This window comes from Mastomys coucha, unplaced genomic scaffold, assembly GCF_008632895.1.
Source record: "Mastomys coucha isolate ucsf_1 unplaced genomic scaffold, UCSF_Mcou_1 pScaffold20, whole genome shotgun sequence".
In the NCBI taxonomy this organism is placed as follows: Eukaryota; Metazoa; Chordata; class Mammalia; order Rodentia; family Muridae; genus Mastomys; species Mastomys coucha.
Window position 1 is genome coordinate 104,368,422 of NW_022196903.1, and position 22,612 is coordinate 104,391,033.

The 22,612-nt window shown below is 36.6% G+C and overlaps 1 protein-coding gene across 1 annotated transcript in view; it reads left to right on the top strand.

Annotated features, from left to right (window-relative positions):
* Positions 1-22,612, top strand: part of Grm7 (glutamate metabotropic receptor 7) — a 906,484-nt gene that overhangs the window by 555,565 nt on the left and 328,307 nt on the right. The window contains exons 9-10 of the mRNA XM_031382827.1: positions 14,246-14,281; positions 17,037-17,072. Coding sequence (XP_031238687.1) covers positions 14,246-14,281; positions 17,037-17,072 — 72 coding nt within the window. The remainder of the gene's footprint in view (positions 1-14,245; positions 14,282-17,036; positions 17,073-22,612) is intronic.

Below are 22,612 nucleotides of genomic sequence, written 5' to 3' on the forward strand. Positions count from 1 at the left end.
ATGAGAGGCATAGGAACTCAGCATATAATATGACTCATGGCAGATGAATGTATACTTCATAATTCTTGAAACTGCTCACATTTTAAATACAATAAAATAAAATTTTCGGTTGGCATTTTTGTCATAAATTAAAGGATGTCAGAAAATATACAAGGTTCTAGAGTTCTATTTTTTGAGGAAATATTTCTGACAGTTCTCCTGCCTTCCTAACAAACATCCAATCACATCTGTCACACTCACTTCACCTTCAGTGATGTCATTTCCTCATCACACCAGCTAGTAGGATGCTTGATGTAGAAAGGATACTCAGCATGGTAGTTAGATAAACATGGTTTACCTTTTACTTGATCTAGTCACTCAGTTTTCCAAACAAAGTGGCTGGGAGGGTAGAATGAAGGTAGACATGAAATTAAAAATGTTTTATAGAATGTGAAAAATGAGAATTTTTAATCTAAATAGATTAAAGAATAAGATGCAATGTGATATAAATAAATTGAAGATGAGGGAGATTAAAGACAAGAGGTGTAAATATTTGCCATGTAATTGTGAGAACCAAATTTGGAACCCCAGCACCCATGTAAATGTTAGGGATCTCTGGAGCAAATCTCTGTCATCACAGACTGAAAACCTTTGAAACCAAGAGTCAAATTAACTCCTTCATTCCTTAAGTTGTTTCTGCCAGAGACTGCATCACACAGTAAAAGTAACTAATGCCATATACCAATCAAATTTTTAAGCCCACTTATTTGACATCAGATTGTACTGAACTATACTTTACGCAAAATCAAATCATTTAAAACCATTGCAGTTTCTTGAAATATACACAAAATACACTTATTTCTGTATATGAAATGGCTCAAGAAAACACTATACACATTGAATCTTGTTTTTCACCTGGTGATTGATACTTTTAGCAAGTTATGGGATTGTGTAGAATCCTAACCTCATCAGTGGGTTAATCCTTTGGTAAACTCATAATCTGAATAGAACTAAGGATCAGAATTGGGTAGTAAGTCAGCAGGGCATAGGGTAGGGCAGATCCTGTCCCCAATTTTACTAATGTTGTTCCTCCTCCTCCTTTGCTTTTTCTTCCTCAGTATCCCCCTTCCCTTCCCTTCCTCCTTGTCTTCCTTCTTCCCCTTCTCCTAATTCTTTTCCTCTTCTGCTTACATCCTGATTCTTACCTCCTTCTTTTTTCTTCCCTCTCTCCCTCCCTGTGTGTATCTTCTACTCATTATGCAGCGAGTAGCTCTACTCACCACAGGCTACAACACCCATGATGCTGTACTTCACCCTATAGCTTCAGGTGAAACACCTAAAACTAAACCAAGGGGATAAACTATCCCCTTAATGGCTGACTTGTTCACATCTTTTTTAACCATAAAGAAAAAAATATCTCTCAACCACCCAACCAAGGTCTGCACATGGTGGGACTGATTGTTCTGGCAGCATGTGTATAGTGGAGGATTGCAAATTCGATCATCAATGGGAGTAGAGGACCTCAGCCCTGTGAAGGTTCTGTGTCCCAGTGTGGGGGAATGCCAGGGCCAATAAGCAGGAGAAGGTGGGGTGGCAGGCATGGGGAGCGGGGAGGCAACAGGGGTTTGTTTTTGTTGTTTTTGTTTGTTTCTTTGTTTTTTGGAGGGGAAACTGGGAAGGGAGAAATTTACATGTAAATAAAGAAAATATCTAATAAAAAAAAAAAGAAAAAATATCTACCCCAGATCTTCATGCACAGAAACACTACAGTGTTTATGCATCCAATCTGTACAATTTTTCTGTATATATATATATATATATATATACAGATAATTATATATACATATATATATAATTATCTGTATATATATATATACATATACATATATAACTTAAAATTATGGGAGACTTTGGAGGGAGGAAAGAGAAGTTAGAGGGGATATAATTATAATTTCAACAATAAAGAAAAAAATTTTAAAAGATTAAAAATAAAATAAATTTGTCTTACTATTTTCAAATGAAAAAATAAAAGGAACTGATAGCAACTCATACATAGGGCTTATAGGCCATAGTTTGGTGACCTCTGCTTTCAATGACTGTAAATTGTGGCTCTCATTGAAGACATAAATAATAATAGCAATCTACTAAAAGTCAGAAAATGTTCATTGAATGCCTTCTCTGTATACATTTTCAAGTAAAGTGTCAAAGGAAGAAATTTAAATTTTAGGAACAAAATTATTTATTGTTATAACAGTAGTAAATGGGAAAAATTTAAATAATCACATTGTTAATATTATTCAGTTTACATATACATGCATTGAAGGACATAAGGAGAAAGATTCACAACATCCTTGTTGTCCAAATCAAACATAGGCAGGAATCTATTTATTAATGTTGGAATGAATAATGACAATGCTATATTCTTATCTTTTAAACTGTCAGTATGAAAATTAAGCACATAGTATGGGGTATAGTCACAATTATTCTTCATGATAAGACATAATATTGAACTAAATATAGAACTCGCAAAGTACATTCAGCTTCATTCTGTTTGCATTACATTAAAAAAAAAGTACTGTATTTGCCTAGTTGTATTTCCATGTCCTTCAATGACAAAGACAATCACAGAACAAGGTATTAGGAAAGCCCAGATAGTGAGCAAGGCTGGAAGGAGCTCTGAGGGGCAAATCTGTTTCTTGGATTGAGTGTTGGTGGCACACAAGCTTGTCTTATAAACCTTCGTTATCCAACTAAGTAAAGTATTTGTCACCTTCTCAGTTTGCATTAGGTTTTAAATCAGAATGATTTCATGTGCATGCACATTTAATTCATTTTCTTCTCCTTCAACTCATACTGTTATGTGCCTCCTATCAGACTGTTTAGATCTCTTCCAAATTTTGACTCATGGAGTTATTTGATAAATTTATTAATTAGGTGTTCATTCAGCAAGACCTGAATTAAAATATTGGTAATTCCTACAGGAGTCGGGACTTAGTTAAAAACTGCTATTGATTGATTCATTTAGGAAAGACCTCTCAATGATTGCAGGTGTAGTGTTGATGTCACTAGTAGCTACAGTAATAAGTGAGACTCTTCTTATTTTGGGTGATGTGTATATTCATTTTGCAATATTGGTTTTTATAATATTTATTATGGCACTGCTATGTTATAGCATTGTGTTATGGTGACTTTGAAGAATATTAATATCATACTCATCTTCAAAATAAACTTGGTCTTAGAAAGTTTAAATAATATGCCCAAGACATTTAAACTATTAAAAAATTGAGACCATGAATGTGAATTTAGCTATATCTAATTTCAAAATTGGAGCTCTTATCTATAACCCCATCATTCCTTTGCATTGACCCAATCTCATGAATATCCAATTTGAGCAGCTGTAAATCTACTAAATAGCTTCCATGCAAGGGGTAGATTCACGCAACACTTCTTGGCTACTTTAAAGAGTTTTCTGATTTTGAAGGAAAGGCCTTCTAGCCTGATATAGATGTTCTGAGAGGCTCTGACAGTGCCCGACTGATACAGAAGTAGAGGCTCACAGTCATCCATTGAACTGAGTATGAGGTCCCTAATGAGGGAGTTGGAGAAAGAACCCAGGGAGCTAAAGGGTTTGCAGCCCCTTAGGACAAATAACAATATGAACTAACTAGTACCCTCAGAGCTCCCAGGGACAACCACCAATCAAGTAGAACACATGGTGGGACTGATGGCTCTGGCAGCATGTATATAGTAGAGGATGGCAAATTCGGTCATCAGCGGGAGGAGAACACCTTGGCCCTGTAAAGGTTCTGTGCACCAGTGTAGGGGAATACCAGGGCCAGTAAGCTGGAGAGGGTGGGATGGCGAGCAAGGGAGGGTGGAGGGAACAGGGGTTTGTTCTAGTTGTTGTTTTTTTTGGTTTTTCTTTTTTTGTTTTTGTTTTTTGGAGGGAAAACAGGGAAATGAGAAATCATATGACATGTAAATAAAGAAAATATCTAATAAAAAAGGTTTCTAACAAACTCTCTGCTAAATATCCTCTAAGGAAACAGGAAAATGTTGAAGATACACTTTTAGATCATTGACACCACCACTGAAAGAAAAACTTCATGCCACCTTGCTTTTCAAAAGCCATCAACTCTCTTAGCTTCTATACCCACCATTTCCATGGACCTCCTCATAGATATGTTCATAGCCAAGCCTATGAAATAATAGTATTGCATATTTGAACATTATATAAATGTAATAAAACTAGATTTTGTGTGTTTTTAATACTTAGTTTTGTAAATTATCAATTTAAGGGACATATTACACATTAACTTTTTCATTGTAATTGCTGGCAGATGTCATGCTATGTATATTCTAGTGTGTCCATCTAGTCCATGCAGAGTGTGTCCATGAATATTGTTCATGGAGGACAGTATTGCTGTCACTATTACAACTCTGTCACAAAGATCTTGTGGATGTCTTTGATTGTACTTTGCGGTTAAGTTAGTGTTCACAGAACAGTATTTGAGGAAAATATTAACCATTTCCACCTATACAATTATATAATACATATGAATTTACTGAAGAACAGCATCAAGATTTTTTCTGTATTTTATCATTCCCTGTGATGCTTTCTTTAAGACAGAAAGACATTTTTCTGCCTGAGATTTTACATCATCATATTGATTCTTCTTATTTTAGTGATTTCTGACTATTTTTTCATTCTAATAAGCATGCTTACAGAGTGAATGGTCAGGACATGAATTTGAAGTCATTCAAAATTATAATCCTCATTTTTAGTCTGTCATTCCTTAGCTGCAATTCACTTCACATTTAGGATATTTCATTTTTCCTTCAATTTTAAGTATATGACTTTTCAAAGAAATAGAGAGTCAATATAGGTTTTTAACTGCTGCATTTATTCTGTCTCCTGTCTGAGTTCCATGTAGCAAATATGATGAACATTTGTTCCAATATTAAACTTACAATTTAAAAACATTTTAAACTTATCTTCAAATTTGTGTGTTTCTAGTATTGAGGTCTGTTACAATGATCAAGGCTTCTCCCTGTTTCTTGCTATTAAGTACGAGTAGTGAGACTCAAGATTCCATCACTCCATTTGAACCATGACTCTCATCCCTTGGAAAAACCTTTTGAGTCAAAAGTATGCCACAGTTGCCTATGAGACCTTAGTCAGCAGGGATTTTGGTACACAATGAATAATTTATAAATAATTACCCTTTGAAATTTCTTATAACTACATATTTAGTTTAATATATGTTCCATGTATAAGTTGAAATAAAATACAGCTATAACCATACAAACTAAAATGTCAACCTAAAGAAAAAGAAATTTCCCTTAACATTTTTGGTAAGTATAGTAATTATTACTTAATTATTTTTTGACACACACTTTTACTATCTCTCTCAGGCAGTCCTTGAACTCTCTAATCCTGCATCAGCTTCCTGAGGGCTAAGCATTACATGTGTAGAGCATCTTAGAGGTCTTTTATTTCACTTTCTTTTCTAAAAGTGTTAACCAGTTATGAAAAGAGAGCTATTAAATCCTCACTGATTGCCTACTCACAAATCAGCAATTTTTTGACTTTTGCATTTTAATTCAAAAGCATTGAATTCAATACATTTTGAATTAAAATGTATTGGAGACCTCTTTTTTTCTGTGTTTCATATTCTTCATTATATTGTTTTCAATAATTACATGTATAAGTATTATGTTTGCTTTCATTTCCATCCTTTTCTCTTCTTCCTTCAACTCATCATTGGTCCATACTCCCTCACAATTGGTAAGCTCTTATTCTTTAATTACTTTTGTTATATATGTATATGTGTCTACATGCAAATACATAAATACAACCTGCTGAATACACTTAGTGTTGCATGTCTTTATGTGTTTAAGACTGACCATGTGTGCTTCTATAAAAAATTAGGGGGCTCATGACTGTGGAAAACTGACTCTTCTGCTCTCAATAGCCATTATTTGCCTCTATCTCTTCACCTAGGTTAAGAGCTTTGTGAGATTTATACCATCTGCTTTGGCATCTCAACTGCTGTTGCCATTGTGTAGATCTAGTTTAAGCAGACATCTTACTGAGGTTTCATGTATGTAGCTTCCCTACCATGCCTAGAAAGATGCCATCTCACAGCATACTTCTAGGTCCTCTGGCTCTTACTGTCTTTCCATTCCATCTTCTGTGATGCTTCCAGATCTTCAGGTGTGGAGATTGTACTATAGGTGTGTATACTGGGGATGGGTACCCCACTCACATCCATTTATTCTTCACCAGTTGTGGCTTTCAGCAGTGGCCTCTGTCTACTGAAAAAGAAATACTTAGAGGTGAGCACAACAATTATTTGTAGGATTAAAGTATTTAGGTTGTCATTAGGAATCATACCGCTGCATAAAAGTGGTATTAAAATGAACATCTAAAGGAAGACTTAGAATACTTATGCTAGTATTTCAAGAATATGAGCACATATATTTTTCATGTGTGCATGTGAGTAGGATATGTGTGTGAAATGAGCTCAGGTAAGTAATCTCATTCATGAACACTGCACCAATATTTTATGAAATATTTTCTATTAGCCATAGCCCCACTCTTCTTCCTTAGGACCAACTATGCTCTGTTATGGACTATTTATTCTAACACAAATTCTAACACTTATTGGACCTGATTAATTTCCTTTGTGGTCATAAATAACCTTTATATCTTAAAGTACCAAAAACTTTCTTTAGTGTAATAGTCTCCCCATTTCTCATGAGTATAAGACATGGATCCTTACAGAGATGAAGGGAAGAAGAAACAGAGCGTCTCAGGAACTGCTCTGAGGCATCTTCATAGAACATATCCATAGGCTTAGTTCCCTTACCACCTATATGTTCATTCTTTGTTTTCAAAATGAAAATATCATTTGTCTAGGATTACCAGAAATATTCATTTCACTTGTATACAATGGAGAGAATATAAAGAGTTCAATAATTAACTAAACTAATGAAAAGTATTAAGAGAAAACTCAATCACATTCCCTAGGGAAATTGATGTTAATGAAGTTTTGATGACCCTTGTTCCAGACAACTTAATACACATAAATGGCCATAGAAACCCAAACCCATGCCTCACAATGAAAATATTTCACATTCATTTTTCACCAAAATTAAAAGAAAACTGTATCATTTTATGAGGCAAATACTATTCATTGATCTAAAGCCATTCTAAAGAGTTGCTTTATTTTAAACAGTAGTTCACACTTGACACCAATCAATTGTGCCTCTCACAGACAATTAGTAATTTTTGTAAATTTTCTTATTGTCACATTTTGAGGTGGTACTACTGGCATATCACAGGGAGATATGATGGGATGCCACCAATCCCATCATTAAGCCACTGGATGAAAAGTGATTGGGTCGAGTGACCCTAATTTTAAGAGACTGAAACAACTCAGACATAACCAATGTTGCTTTGAACCAAGTTAGGGTATATTTCCTCACCCTATAGTTTAAAATAAATTTGAGAAGTGAAAAGATTGAGAATTATATATATGTATATAATTATATAATTACATGTAGTCACTATTTTTTTAACTTTTTTCAGAGTTACTTTTGGTACTAACTACATACTTCGATTTGTTAAACTTTTATGTTTGACTCATCAATATTATTTTTAGCTGTATATGATATACATTTTTGTTGCTATGACAGAATACCTCATAAGATCAATTTTTTAGACAAAAGTCTTACTTTTAGGTGATCATTTCAGAAGAAATTTAGTTTATCATGATGGGGTAGATAGGGAATAGCATCTGGATCCCTGGCCATGGGAGTGCCTTTTTCACATGGCAATAGATAACATTAAGAAAGAACAGACCAAAACAAGAACCAATTATAATCTTCAAAGATTTTCCCTAGTGATCAACTTTTGACAGGGAGACCCCAAAGTATCGACAACATCCTAAAAATAACACCAGTCTGTGAAGACCAAACTCATCTGCCTATGGAGGTCATTTCAGAGTCAAATCATAACAAATAACTATGGAGAAATTTGTAAACCACTTAGGGTATACAGCTCATTATATTTACTTAATGCCTTCTCTGCACTGAACACATTTTTAGAAGTTGGTAGTGAACAGCTCAGCCTACTGAAATGGAATTTTTAAAGTGGCATAAATCATGGACATCACATTTATCATGGAAGGATATTGGGCTGTTTTTGTCAAGTGTGTAACTAGGAGAGATGCTCAAAAATCACAGAGAAACAGATTTTAACTCATCATATTCCCATGCTTCTATATAACAGGAACTATCCCTAATATATGGTAAATGTCTGTGGTGGGAATTTTGCATATTAAATGTGATTCCCTCCAGTTAGATAATTTTCTAAAGGAGTATTGTCAATGGATGAGGAATTGAAAAAGCAGAGGTTGGGATCATCCCCAAATTGGTGCTATTGTTTAGGATTATTGTTTAGGAAAGTGTTGTGAGCATTTAAACTAAATATTAGCCTCTTTGAACCTGGGAACCTGTGTGACTACTCAAGTTCGAATGCCCTTTAGGCCATGCCAAGTCATCACATTCTGTAATCTAGTCTTTTATGTACCATTTGTTCCTATCTTAACTTTGTTTCCTATTGATATGACAAAAAACCCACTTAGGGCAGAAAGGGTTTCTTTTAGCTCACAATTTCAGGTTATAGTCCATCATATTGGTCAGCTCACTCCAGTAAAGATTTGAGAGAACTATTTACATTGCATCCTTGTGTCCATATTCAGAAGAGAACAACAGATGTATGAATGCTCTTTTCATTTCATTTAGTCAGGACCTAGTCAATGAAATAGTGCTACCCACATTCCTCCCATTCACAGAATTAAGATATGTTCCATAGTGATGACCATAGGTCTACCCAATTGTACTGGCTGGTTTTGCGTGCCAACTTGACACAGGCTGGAGTTATCACAGAGAAGGGAGCTTCAATTGGGGAAATGTCTCCATGAGATCCAACTGTGGGACATTTTCTCAATTAGTGATCAAGGGGATAGGGGCACTTGTGGGTGGTGCCATCCCTGGGCTGGAAGTATTGGGTTCTTTAAGAGAGCAGGCTGAGCAAGCCAGAGGAAGCAAGCCAGAGGAAGCAAGCCAGTAAGGAACATCAATCCATGGTCTCTGCATCAGCTCCTGCTTTCTGACCTGCTTGAGTTCCAGTCCTGACTTCCTTTGTGATAAACAGAATGTGGAAGTAAGCTAAATAAACCCTTTCCTCCCCAATTTGCTTCTTGGTCATGATGTTTGTGCAGGAATAGAAACCCTCACTAAGACACCAATCTAGAACACTTCTTATCAAGACTCTCTTTGAAGACAAGTCTATACTGTGTCAATATGGCAATTAAAACTATCTTTTCAACTACTTTGGCTTTTATTTCTTGCTTCTAACTTATAGATCCTACATTGGAATACTCAGATATGAATGTTCACCCTAGTTCCTTCCATCAACAGAATCTGCCCCCTTTGTATATATTTCCCCTTGAAGGTTTCATGTTTTCCCTTAGTGTCAAGCACCATAGACAGTTTTCTGAACTCTGAAACTACAGCTTCACACTTAGAGAATATCCACAGGTGTCAGAAATTTTAAATGTTGTTATGACAGATGCATGGCTGAACATATAAATAACAATATTCAATAGATATTAAATTATTATTTTGCTGGGCAGTGGTGGCATATGCCTTTAATCCCAGAAGTTGGGAGGTAGAGGCAGGTAGATTTCTGAGTTGGAGACCAGCCTGATCTATAAAGTGACTTCCAGGATAGCCATGGCTATACAGAGAAACCCTGTCTTGAAAAAAAATTATTATTTTTATTATAGCTTTTTAGTGTTTACCTACTGAGTATTTTAGAAATCAGTTACTTGTAGTGTAGGCTTTACAGTAAACAGACTAGAATTAAAACATTATGTCTATTATTTCATTTTTGAAGATTTGTTTTATTTTTAATTATGTGTGTCTGTGTATGGTATGTGTACATGTGAGTGGACATGTCTGCTGTATCTAGAATGAGGCATGTGATATCATGGAGTTGGAGTTTCAGGGGCTTGAGAACAACCTGATGTAGGTGAACTCTGCTATTTCAGAAGCTTAGTATTTTCTTTGAGCTACGGATCTATCTTTGCAGACTAAATGTGAATGTGATAAGCTTGGGTGAGGTGGAAATAAGCTTCCTAATATGTCTTTAATTTATTTATCTAAGAATAGGCATGTACCAAAAATATTGTATAAAGCAATAAAAATTATTTTTGTTTAGCATTTCCCTGATGACTAAGGCTGTTGAACATTTCTTTAGGTGCTTCTCGGCAATTCAATATTCTTTAGTTGAAAATTCTTTGTTTAGCTCTGTGCCCCATTTTTTAATAGGATTATTTGGTTCTCTGGAGTCTAACTTCTTGAGTTCTTTGTATATGTTGGGTGTTAGCCCTCTATCAGATGTAGGATTGGTAAAGATCTTTTACCAATTTGTTGGTTGCTGCTTTGTTCTATTGACAGTGTCCTTTCCCTTACAGAAGCTTTACAAATTTATGACGTCCCATTTGTCGATTCTTGATCTTACAGCATAAGCCGTTGGTGTTCTGTTCAGGAATTCCCCCCCTGTGCCCATGTGTTCTAGTCTCTTCCCCACTTTCCCCTCTATTAGTTTCAGTGTATCTGGTTTTATGTGAAGGTCCTTGAACCACTTGGACTTGAGCTTTGTACAAGGAGATAAGAATGGACAGATTTGCATTCTTCTACATACCAACTACCAGTTGAGCCAGCATCATTTGTTAAAAATGCTGTCCTTTTTCTACTAGATGGTTTTAGCTCCACTTTCAAAGATCAAGTGACCATAGGTAAATGGGTTTATCAATGGAATTCTATTCCAATGATGTTCCTGCCTGTCTCTGTACCAATAACATGCATTTTTTATCACCATTGCTCTGTAATTCAACTTTAGGTCAGGGATGGTGATTCCCACAGAAGTTCTTTTATTGTTGAAAATAGCTTTTGCTATCCTGGGTTTGTTATTCCAAATGAATTTGCAAATTGCTCTTTCCAACTATATGAAAAATTGATTTGGAATTTTGATGTGGATTGCACTGAATTTGTAGATCGCTTTCTGTAAGATGGCCATTATTAATATATTAATCCTGCCAATCCATGAGCATGAGAGATCTTTCCATCTTCTGAGATCTTCTTTGATTTCTTTCTTCAGAGACTTGAAGTTGTTGTCATACAGATCTTTCACTTGCTTGGTTAGAGTCACACCAAGTTATGGAATATTATTTGTGAATATTGTGAAGGGGGTCATTTCCCTAATTTCTTTCTCAGACTGTTTATCATTTGAGTAGAGGAAGGCTAATGATTTGTTTGAGTTGATTTTATATCCATCCACTTTGTAGAAGTTGTTTATCCGCTTTAGGAGTTCTCTGGTAGAATTTTTGGGCTCACTTAAGTATATGATCATATCATCTGCAAATAGTGATATTTTGACTTCTTCCCTTCCAATTTGTATGTTTGGCCTCCTTTTGTTGGCTAATTGTCCTAGCTAAAACTTCAAGTACTATATTGAATAGATAGGGAGAGAGTGAGCAGCATTGTCCAGTCCCTGATTTTAGTGGGATTGCTTCAAGTTTCTCTCCATTCAGTTTGATGTTGGCTGTTGATTTGCTGTATATTGGTTTTACTATGTTTATATATGAGCCTTGAATTCCTGATGTTTCCAAGTCTTTTAACATGAAAGGATGCTGAATTTTTTTCAAATGCTTTTTTAGCATCTAATGAAATGATTATGTATGTTTTCTCTTTGAGTTTATGTAGTAGATTCTGTTGATGGATTTACATATATTGAACCATCCTTGCATCCATGACATGAAGCCTACTTGATTGTAGTGAATGATCATTTTCATGTGTTCTTAGGTTCAGTTGGCAAGGATTTTACTGAGTATTTTTGAATCAATGTTCATAAGAGAGATTGGTTTGAAGTTCTCTTTCTTTGTTTGATCTTGCTGTCAAAACAACCCTGAGATTTCACCTCACACCAGTCAGAATTGCTAAAATAAGAAACTCAGGAGACAGCAGATGTTGGTGAAGATTGGAGAAAGAGGGACACTCCTCCATTGCTGGTGGGATTGCAAGCTGGAACAACCACTCTGGAAATCAGTTTGGCAGTTCCTCAGAAAATTGGACATAGTAGTACCTGAGGACCCAGTTATACCACTCCTGGGCATATACCCAGAAGATGCTCCAACATGTAATAAAGACACATGCCTCACTATGTTCATAGCAGCCTTATTTATAATAACCACAAGCTGGAAATAGCCCAGATGTCCCATAACAGAGGACTGTATACAAAAAAATGTGATACATTTACACAATGAAATACTACTCAGGTATTAAAAAATGATGAATTAATGAAATTCTTAGGCAAATGGATAAAAGTAGAAAATATCATCCTGAATGAGGTAACCCAGTTATAAAAGAACACACATGGTATATACTCACTGATAGGTGGATATTATTCTAAAAGCTCCATATAATGAGGATACAATTCACAGACCACATCAAGCTCAAAAACAAGGTAGACCAAAGTGTGGGCGTTTTGGTCCTCTTAGAAGGAGAACAAAATACTCACAGGAGCAAATATGGAGATAAAGTTTTGAGCAGAGACTGAAAGAAATGTCACCCAGAGACTGTCCCACCTGGGAATTCATCCCATATACAGTTACCAAACCCAGACACTATTGTAGATGCCAAGAAGAACATGCTGAAAGGAGACTGATATGGCTGTCTCCTGAGAGGTCCTGTCAGAGACTTACAAATACGGAGGCAGATGTTTGCAGCCAACCATTGGACTGAGCACTGAGTCCCCAATAGAGGAGTTAGAGAAAGGACAGAAGGAGTTGAAGGAGATTGCAACCCCATAGGAAGAACAACAATATCAACCAATCAGACCCTCCAGAGCTCACAAGGACTAAGCCATCAACAAAGGAGTATACATGATTCCAGCTGCATATGTAGCAGAGGATGTCCTTGTCAAGTATCAATGGGAGGAGAGGTCCTTGGTCCTATGAAGGCTTGATAGATGCCCCAGTGTATGGAAATTGAGCCCGGGGAAGTGGGAGTGGATACGTGGGTGGAGGAACATCCTCATAGAAGCAGGGGGAGGGAGGATGTGATAGTTTGTTTCTGGGAGGGAGGGAAACCAGGAAAGGGTGCCATGCACACTTTGCATGACTGCGGTATTTGAGGCGTAAACTTCAAGGAAAGTCAGTCTCCTGCCTCCACATTGTCGCCTGGCACCCCAAACTCAGAGGTAGCCCAGATATGTCCTTGTACTGGTGTGCTAGGAACTCACCAAGATATCATTTCTTCACAGCTAACAAGAGAAAATTTGGACATTGCTTTCTGACCTTTACCAATGTTTCCAACTATCCTAGTTTAATGTTTTAAGTACTGGAGAGTAATTGGAAGGTTCCTCTCACTCTAAGACATTAGCTGAAAGAGTTAGGTCGGGATTCCCCTCTGCCTGCCGCTGACCGGGATTTCTTACAGGATCCCTTGTTCCGAAGGATGAGGGGTTCTGGCCAGGTGTGCATGGGATTCGGCTTTAACAAACAGACTTGACACGAGTGGTGTAAGGTCTGAGTGTATTTCTTTAAAAATGACATGAGGCTTTTACAATCATTGTAAAAGAGAAATGAAAAATCTGGCAGTTCAACAGTTGAGGTACATCTGAGGCTATCTGAAACATACTGGGTCTAAAGCAGCTATCTCCTCTGAACTGGTGCTGCATCCCCCGGGCCCAAGTGCTCTGGGCCCGGGGGACTGCGAGAGATACATGAATCTGAGTCCTAGCCCATCTAAGTTCTAGTGCTAGTCCTGCATGTGAGTCTAAGTCTTTCTTCTCCCTGTCCTTCTGTTAGACTGAAGTCACGTAGGCAAAACAACCCCCACACCCAGGTCAGCAGGGTCTGGTAGCTAGGTGTGAAACAGGAGGAAGAGGGCTGGAGCCCTCCCTGTTGAGGTATTCTTATGCTAATTCTCTGGTTCTTGCTGGAGGCAGGCAGAGGGGAATCCCGACCTAACTCTTTCAGCTAATGTCTTAGAGTGAAAGAAAACTTTCAATTACTCTCTAGTACTTAAAACATTAAACTAGGATAGTTGGGAACATTGGTAAAGGTCAGAAAGCAATGTCCGAATTTTCTCTTGTTAGCTGTGAAGAAATGATATCTTGGTGAGTTCCTAGCACACCAGTACGAGGACATATCTGGGCTACCTCTGAGTTTGGGGTGCCAGGCGACAATGTGGAGGCAGGAGACTGACTTTCCTTGAAGTTTACGCCTCAAATACCGCAGTCACGCAAAGTGAGCGGGGCAAAAGGGGATAACAGTTGAAATATAAGTAAAGAAAACATACAATAAAATTTTTTTTAAAAAATTATTTTTGTATAACAGTCAGTTAACAAATGTGAAATCCCTACCCAGTGCTACAAATGTGTTCTCTAGTAATATAATGATAATTCTTAATGAATTGGCATGTACTCACTTCCCAAATAACAATAACAATCATAGCTAACTCATAGGTAGTTGGTAAAAATTATAGTAATGACTTTTATACTTTTAGTCCATTATAATCATTTAAAATGTTTTCAGTAAATACATGGTCAGTATTGTGGATATTTGTATTTTCTTAGCTAAAAACAAACACTGAAAATGTCTCTGGGACAGGGAATGTGTAGCTTCTTGATTTATTTATTTTCTGTTGTAATTAATTACTCTATTATGCTATATTCTGATTATATCCAAGACATACTTGAAATTTGTGTGACAAAACCACCTGTGCCAAATCAAATGGAAATGCATTTTCTTTGGATAATATCACTGACCTGGGGAGTAATCAGACATGGACACAGCCTGTACCTGTGTCTTTGCCTGTCAGCAAAGTCTTGCCTGGTACTCTTCATGCTCCACAGAAGAAATGAAAGTTGTCAATAGGACTAAAGTTCAAACAATACTGTTCCTATTTTGTTATGAGAAATATTACATCCAAAGGAAGACCTTATTGTTAAATGCTACCATATGGTTTGGACACCAAAGTCATTGCCTGGCTCACTGAAGCACAGATTGCAAATTATCCCCATCAACAGATTTCTCTTGAAAGCAAAGCTAAGATATCTTCCTCTGAACCAAGGGGCTGCACACTGAGGTTGATCACTCTCAATACAATATACTGAGTGGATTTTTTTTCCTTATTCAACACCATATCTTAAGCATTTGAAGGTCATTACTCTCCAAGATGAACTGATCCACCATGATGAAATTAAGAAATGTTTGTTTCTTCCTATGAATACCTGCATCAGTGCCTCTATAGAGCTTAGTAGCCTCTCTCCTGGCCACAAAATTGCCTTTGTCTTGCTTCTTGCAGTCTTCCTCAGAGCAAGGTCTGTATTTGAGCCTCTGTCAGTGTTAACTGCAGCTCCGAAGATTCAAATACAAACATGCAGTGAATGTTCTAAGGCAAATCGCAGAGGTGGAATTACGCTAAAAAGAAAGAGATATCTTACAGATCAAAGAGGAAGGACCACATCAGGGTCTTGGAAATAAGCTTAATTCCCGAACTGCAAAATCTTTGCACCATCCATCTCTCTTGTTCTTTGGTATCCATTTGATCTATTCCTCTCACCTGAAGCAAATGTCTTCTTCCAAGGCCATGAAATTGCAATTTAGTCTTAAGTTAGAATCCCAGTGTAAAAATCAAGCAATGTTGGTTGACCTGAACTTTTTACTGCTAAAATCAACTTACCAGGCAAGGGGATTTAGTTGGGATCAGGTGTTCCCCTCAACGGCAGTAATCCTATTGCTTCCATTCAAAACTGTACACAATAAAAGAGAAGAATGGCTATTAAAAATAATTTGGATAAAATTGGCAAAGACTTGAGTTCAGGATGGTTCACCTTTTCAAAACCCATAGCAGTATTTACTTCTCAAAACTATGTGAATAACTCAGGTTGGAGGAAATGAAATGATAACAAATTTTCTTCCTGAAATTAGAATCTTTTAAGTGAAGACATTTTTATTTACAAGGACATCCACTTGTTGATTGATTTTATGGTTCCAGAAAAATGTATCTTTGTCAACATGCCAAGCATATGCTGAGAAATAATAACATTCAAACTAGAGGGCTTTAGGACCTGCCACTACATCAAGATTTTAAAACTAGAGAAAGGGTGGTGAATTCTGGTCAAAGCTGAGAATGTCCCTAGGTGGGTATAAAGTTTGATATTTTAAGGAATGTTCATTCCTTATCATTAGTATCATTCCTGCATGTCCAGAAAACAGTTTTATCTTTCTTTTAAAATTTGTTTAATCTTTGAAAATTTCATACATGTATATGATCTGTGTTAATGATATCAAACCCCCATTTCACCTGGAACACTCTCCCTACTGACTTCATGTCCTTTTTATAAAATAATCCAATTAATCAGTTAATCCTATATGGCCATGGATATTATATTGTCCAAAGGTATGATCAATCTACTGGTAGTCACACCCCCAAAGGAAACTAACTCTCCATTCTCCAACAACAATCAAATACTAGGTGCTCCTCCATCAGATAATACCTTTTGCTTCTCTGATGGAAATTTTAATTGATTCAACTAGTGAAATATTTTGCAGAAAAGTTGTGTATCACTTTCTTACCCATAGACTTTGAACACACAATATCAGGTTTGAATTCTCTACTAGGGAACAGGCCTCAAATAAAATAGAACAGTTTGTTATTCCCATAAACACTCTTGCAGGTATTGCACCAGTGAGCACATCTGCTTTGTGAGTCAATATTGTATCATGCAGGATCCAGTAATGGGTAAGACTGTCAGTGTCTTTATTTCTTCCAGCATTAAGAATGTTATCTATCAGGGAGAGGGTTTCCTGGTCAGGTCAAGAATGATTTTTTTTATATTCTGAAACTAGTGTTTGATCTTTAGCAATTAAGTCTTACATCTAGTTATAATGGGCCACTGAGAGCAATAATAATAGCTTATATTCTTACACCAAAATTTATTACAATAGATGGTCATGCATTTGTGACTAGTGTTACTATGTTTTTTTTCTATCAAGTTCCTTATTCCTTTTTATATGTTCTTGTGACATGTCCTTCTTTTTATATGTTCTTATGACATGTCCTTCTTTTAAAATGTTATTATTGTCATCTCTCAACTTCTAGGCAGTGGAAGCAACTTTGATCAGAAAGAAAATGAAATATAATTTTGGATAAACCCCCTTGGGCTGTTATAGATGTTTGATTATATAAGTTTAGATGTTCAGCTTAGCAAAAACTTCTAGCTGCTGAGACATTTTTAGAGCAGAGTACAAAATGAAGATGGTAACCAGGCAACGTGGTTCTTGTACGGTTATTAAAAATAAAATGTGTAGCTTCCATCATGTAGAATAATTCTCTGGCTTTTGATGTGTTGTTCTTTTCTCTTTTCCTTGGAAGAATAAGCAGATCCTACATGCTCAAATGATCAATAATTTTCCATTTAAAATTTATTATCTTGTTAGTTTATTCTTGCTAGACAATTTACACAGATAAATCATTCATGATAATTTGATATGATTCTTTAAAATGTGTTCAAAGATTTTGCATAAAAATTATTTAAGTATTCACACAATCTGTCACACAAATAATTCAATTCTTGGTCATTAAGATGACATCTGGCTTGAACAAACATGTATTTTTTCCAAATACCAAAGTATTACTGATTAAAATTTTGGCCAATGTTCACACCATGAATAACACTTTTTTAAAAAAAATATCCAAATACTACATCAAAAATGCATTTAACCATGACAAACATTCTTCATCCATGATTAGTACTTGATATTTTATCATGATTTATTATATATATATATACACATATATATATATGTATATATATTTGTGTGTGTGTGTGTGCATGTGTGTGTGTGTGTGTGTGTGTGTGTGTGTGTGTGTGTATGTGTGTGTAAAGGATCATATGTTCAGATCAGTAGACTTTGTCTTCTGCATTTCTGGTAGACTTTGTGTATATCTTCCAGGACTATGTATAAAAGATGCTTGAGTGGCTTATGTTGTGTAATCTTCTAAAGGACTGTGTCAAGTCCACCTATGTACCTAGAGCATCTGGTAAGTGAAAGGCTGGTTCCTTGAACCACTAGTAGGAGCTCCAATTTAGTTGATGTAGCTTCTGGTCAAACCATAGGTTAATAATTTTCTACAAAGGCCACATATTGCATGAGGGTATGTCCAGGCACATGAACATTCTAGATAGACCTTCTGCATGTAGATCAGGAGACTGAGCTGTCAAAAGAAAGACTCTAGACAAGTTGTGGTTAGTAGGTTGTTGAAAGCCCATGCTGAGACTTTGGGTCTTAATAAACATTCCTCTAAATATCTAAAGGCCACTTATTGGAAGGCAAATCTTATTTCAGAGGTACTCTGTGAGACTCATGATAATTGCTATTGATAATAAATATCATCTAGCTCATTCGTTGAGCAAAGTTCCAGTCTGGAAACTTACTGTCAGAGTTTTTTTCTTTCTGGATATTGGAAAAATAATAGCAGCTAACATGAGATGTTCAAATTCCAGACAGAAAAATAGAAATAGTAGTAGATAACCTGATTCCTTATTATTAATTTTTAAATTATGCATGTGTGATGGGAGGTCTTTGTATAGGTTTGTGCATACAAGGGCAGGAATCCATGGAAGAAAGACTCTTGAGACATCCCTGGAGTTGGGTTTTTTAGGCAGTTGTGTACCACCCATTGTATATATTGAGAGTTTAGCATATAGGAGCAATATTTGCTCTCAACCACTGAACTATCTCTCCAGCCCCAAATTCCTGAATATTTAACATTGCCTGTTCATTTCTTCCTATGAAAAGAGTTTTACTTTAGTCCTCTTAAGTAAATCTTGTTGTCATAAATGTTGAGACACGGCATCTATTCTTACAAATTTATACAAGCAAATGTAGTCTTGAATTGCAGTTGTACCAGTAGAAATCTCCATCCTATTCCCCAGAAATCCTCCTTTGCCCAGCAGTCCCAATCATAAATAATTCTATGCTCCTCTGAGTCCTGTAGGAAATAAAATGTCTTTGAAGTATAAATAAGAACAATCCAAAGTCACTAAACAATTTTTGTAGTATACCATATTGTTCTTAGGTCTCTGAAAAATAGTAATGACCACCAATCATATTTATATCATGAAGAATGTAAACAGACTATACTATACAAAAATATCATATGCTTCATCTTATGATTTTTCAAGAGTTGTTAGTAGACTAAACTTCATGAATTCAGGAAAAAATGTGATTATACAAAAATACACCCAAGAAAAACATTTTAAATGATGTTTTGGGCATGGCAAATTACCTTAAGTGTATTATTATTAATTTAAATTTCATATTTGACTATAACACTTGTAAATAGTAAGTCTGTAACACCAGTTTATTGGAATCATAAATTCTTACCAAGAATGGCTCATTGATTTTTATATTAAATTTAGCTTCCTAAAGACTTAAACTGCAAAGGAGCTAGAGACCTCAGTATAAACACTGATTTTTAGGATTAATTATTCATGTCTGCTATGCTAATGGAAGGCAGTGGCATGAATATATTTAGTATGCTCACTTCATATACAGTCATGAATTATTAACAGATTATACCTGTGAAATATTTGCATAGAAACCAAAATAACCATTCTCCAAAGTTTTAATATTTAAAAAAAACCTGAACATGGAAGCTACCAGTAATATTGTAAAAGATATACCCATACATAGTCCTCCCCCACTTTCTCTCCTGTCCCTATAAGTGTCTCGTGTAAAGAGTCAATAAATATATAAGCAAAGAGTAACAAAAAGAAATTCTATCATTCATGACAATGAATCAGAGCTCATTGTGTTAGTTGAAGCAAGCCAAACAGTAATTTCATCATGAATGTATTATTAAAATGTTACTATTTTGCTAAATGAAATGAGAATGGTGATCACCTCACTAGAGGCAAGAAGTGGAGGTATTTCCTAGAATAATTTTGTATATCTCACTTTCTATGTCTCATTCATAAACATTTCCTGAGAGATTGTTTGTTTCATTGTGGAATAATTTCCATCAAAATAACTCTTGTTCGCTGGAAAATAATGGCAGCTTGCCACCAATCTCATTAGTAGACAGAGTCAGAATTTCTAGGTAAATCTCTGTTTAACTTTATTCCATGAGGTCAGCCAAAATGATTTGTATTTGCTTAACTTAATTTATGTTAGTAACATTGTGCAGAGTGCAAATGAGAAAGACAGAGTGTGAGTAGGGTGAAGATGACAGCCTCTAGGCCTGAAAGTCAAGGCAGGAATATGCAGACATGGGCGGAAGGAAGAAGGAAGGCATGACAGTAAAACTCCACAGAGCACCATCCATAGATGAAAGAGACCCCTATTCTCATAAGTTCTTACAACCATGTGACTAGTAGTCTCTTCTTTCTTTTCTTTTTTTTTCTTTTCATTTTTATTGGTTATTTTATTTGACATTTCAAATGCTGTCCCACTTCCCAGTTTCCCCTCCACAAACCTTCCCCCTGCCTCTATGAGGGAACTCTCCCACTTATCCCCCACTCCTGTCTCAGTGCTCTAGCATTTCCTTACCCTGGGTCATCAAGCCTCCACAGGACCAAGGAACTCCTCTCACAGTGATGCTTGATAAGGCAATCCTCTGCTACATATGCAGCTGGAGCCCTGTGTCCCCATGTGTACTCTTGGTTGGTGGTTTAGTCCCTGGGAGCTTTGGGTTGTCTGGTTGGTTGATATTGTTGTTCTTCCTATGGGGTTGCAAACCCCTTCAGCTCCTTCAGTCCTTCCCCTAACTCCTCCATTGGGGACCCCATGCTCAGTCTGAAGGTGGCTGCAAACATTCACATCTGTATTGATCAGGCTCTGGCAGAGCCTCTTAGGGGACAGTTATACCAGGCTCCTGTCAGCAAGCTCTTCTTGGCATCAGCAATAGTTTCTGAGTTTGGTGTCTGCAGATGGGATGGATCCCTAGGTGAGGCAGTCTCCAGATGGCCTTTCTTTCAGTCTCTGCTCCACAATTTGTCCCTGCACTGCCTTTTGACAAGAATAATTTTGGATTAATATTTTTCAGGTGAGTGGGTGTCCCTCAACTGGGGGCTGTGCATATCCTCTGGATGTGGTCTCTACAGGTTCTATCTCTCCTTTGTTGGGTATTTCAGCTAAGGTCCTCCATGTTGAGTCCTGGGAACCTCATGTGTCCCTCACACCTGGAACTTTCTAGTGGTTATCCCCAGTTCCTGCTTCCCCACTGCTATTCTCCTCCTTTCAAATTCCTGACCCTCTGTACTTCTCCCCCATCTCCTTCCATATTTGAACTACCCCCTTTTCCCTCCCCCTCCTCTCTCCCCCTACTTCCTGAGATTATTTCCTTCCCTCTTCTGAGTAGGGCTGTAGCATCCACTGAGAGCTCTAAAATCACTGAATTCATTCATAATTATCTACCTTAGTTTTCTCAATAAAATTATGGGTTAGATAATATTTAATTCCTGAGATAGGATGAGATGACATCACTAACCTCCAACTGGTTGATGATTTTTAGATCATTATAAGAAGTATTCTGTTTCTCTACAGATGTGAAATACTACATTTATTCTCAAGTACATTCTACATCCCCATGTTCACCTGTGATTTTTTTCATCATGTTTTGGTGGTATCATTTCTTCTGTGTTAGATCCTCTCTTTTCTCCTAGGGAATTTAAAATCGCCTTATCGTGGGATTTTTTTTAAACTTTTATTTATTTTAAAGATTTCATTATTTTTTTTTATTTTTATTTATTTATTTATTTATTTATATTAGATATTTTTTCTTTATTTACATGTAAATTTCTCCATTCCTAGTTTCCCCTCCAAAAAACAAAGAAACAAACAAAAACAACAAAAACAAACCCCTGTTGCCTCCCCCCTCCCCATGCCTGCAACCCCACACTCTCCCACTTATTGGCCCTGGCGTTCCCCTACACTGGGGCACAGAACTTTCACAGGGCCAAGCTTTTCTCCTCCTATAGATGATCAAATTGCAATCCTCTACTATACACTTGCTGCCAGAACAATCAGACTCCTCCATGTGCAGTCCTTGGTTGGTGGTTGAGACCCTGGGAGCTCTGAGGGTACTAGTTAGTTCATAGTTGTTCGTCCTAAGGGGCTGCAAAGCCCTCAGCTCCATTGGTCCTTTCTCCAATTCCTTCACTGAAGACCCTGTACTCAGATCAATAGATGTCTGTGAGCCTCTACATCTGTATTAGTCAGGTACTGTCAGAGCCTCTCAGGAGATAGCTATATTTAGGATGGCTTGCCCTTCCTTCAGTCTCTACTCCATAGTTAATCTCTACAACTCCTTCCATGGGTATTTGGTTCCCCCTTTTAAGAAGGAATGCACTGTCCACCATTTGGTCATCATTCTTCTTGAGTTCCTTGTGGTTTGTGGGTTGTTCTTCCTGTATTCCGACTTCTGGGCTAATAACCACTTATCAGAGAATGCATACTGTGTTTGTTCTTTTGTGATTGGGTTACCT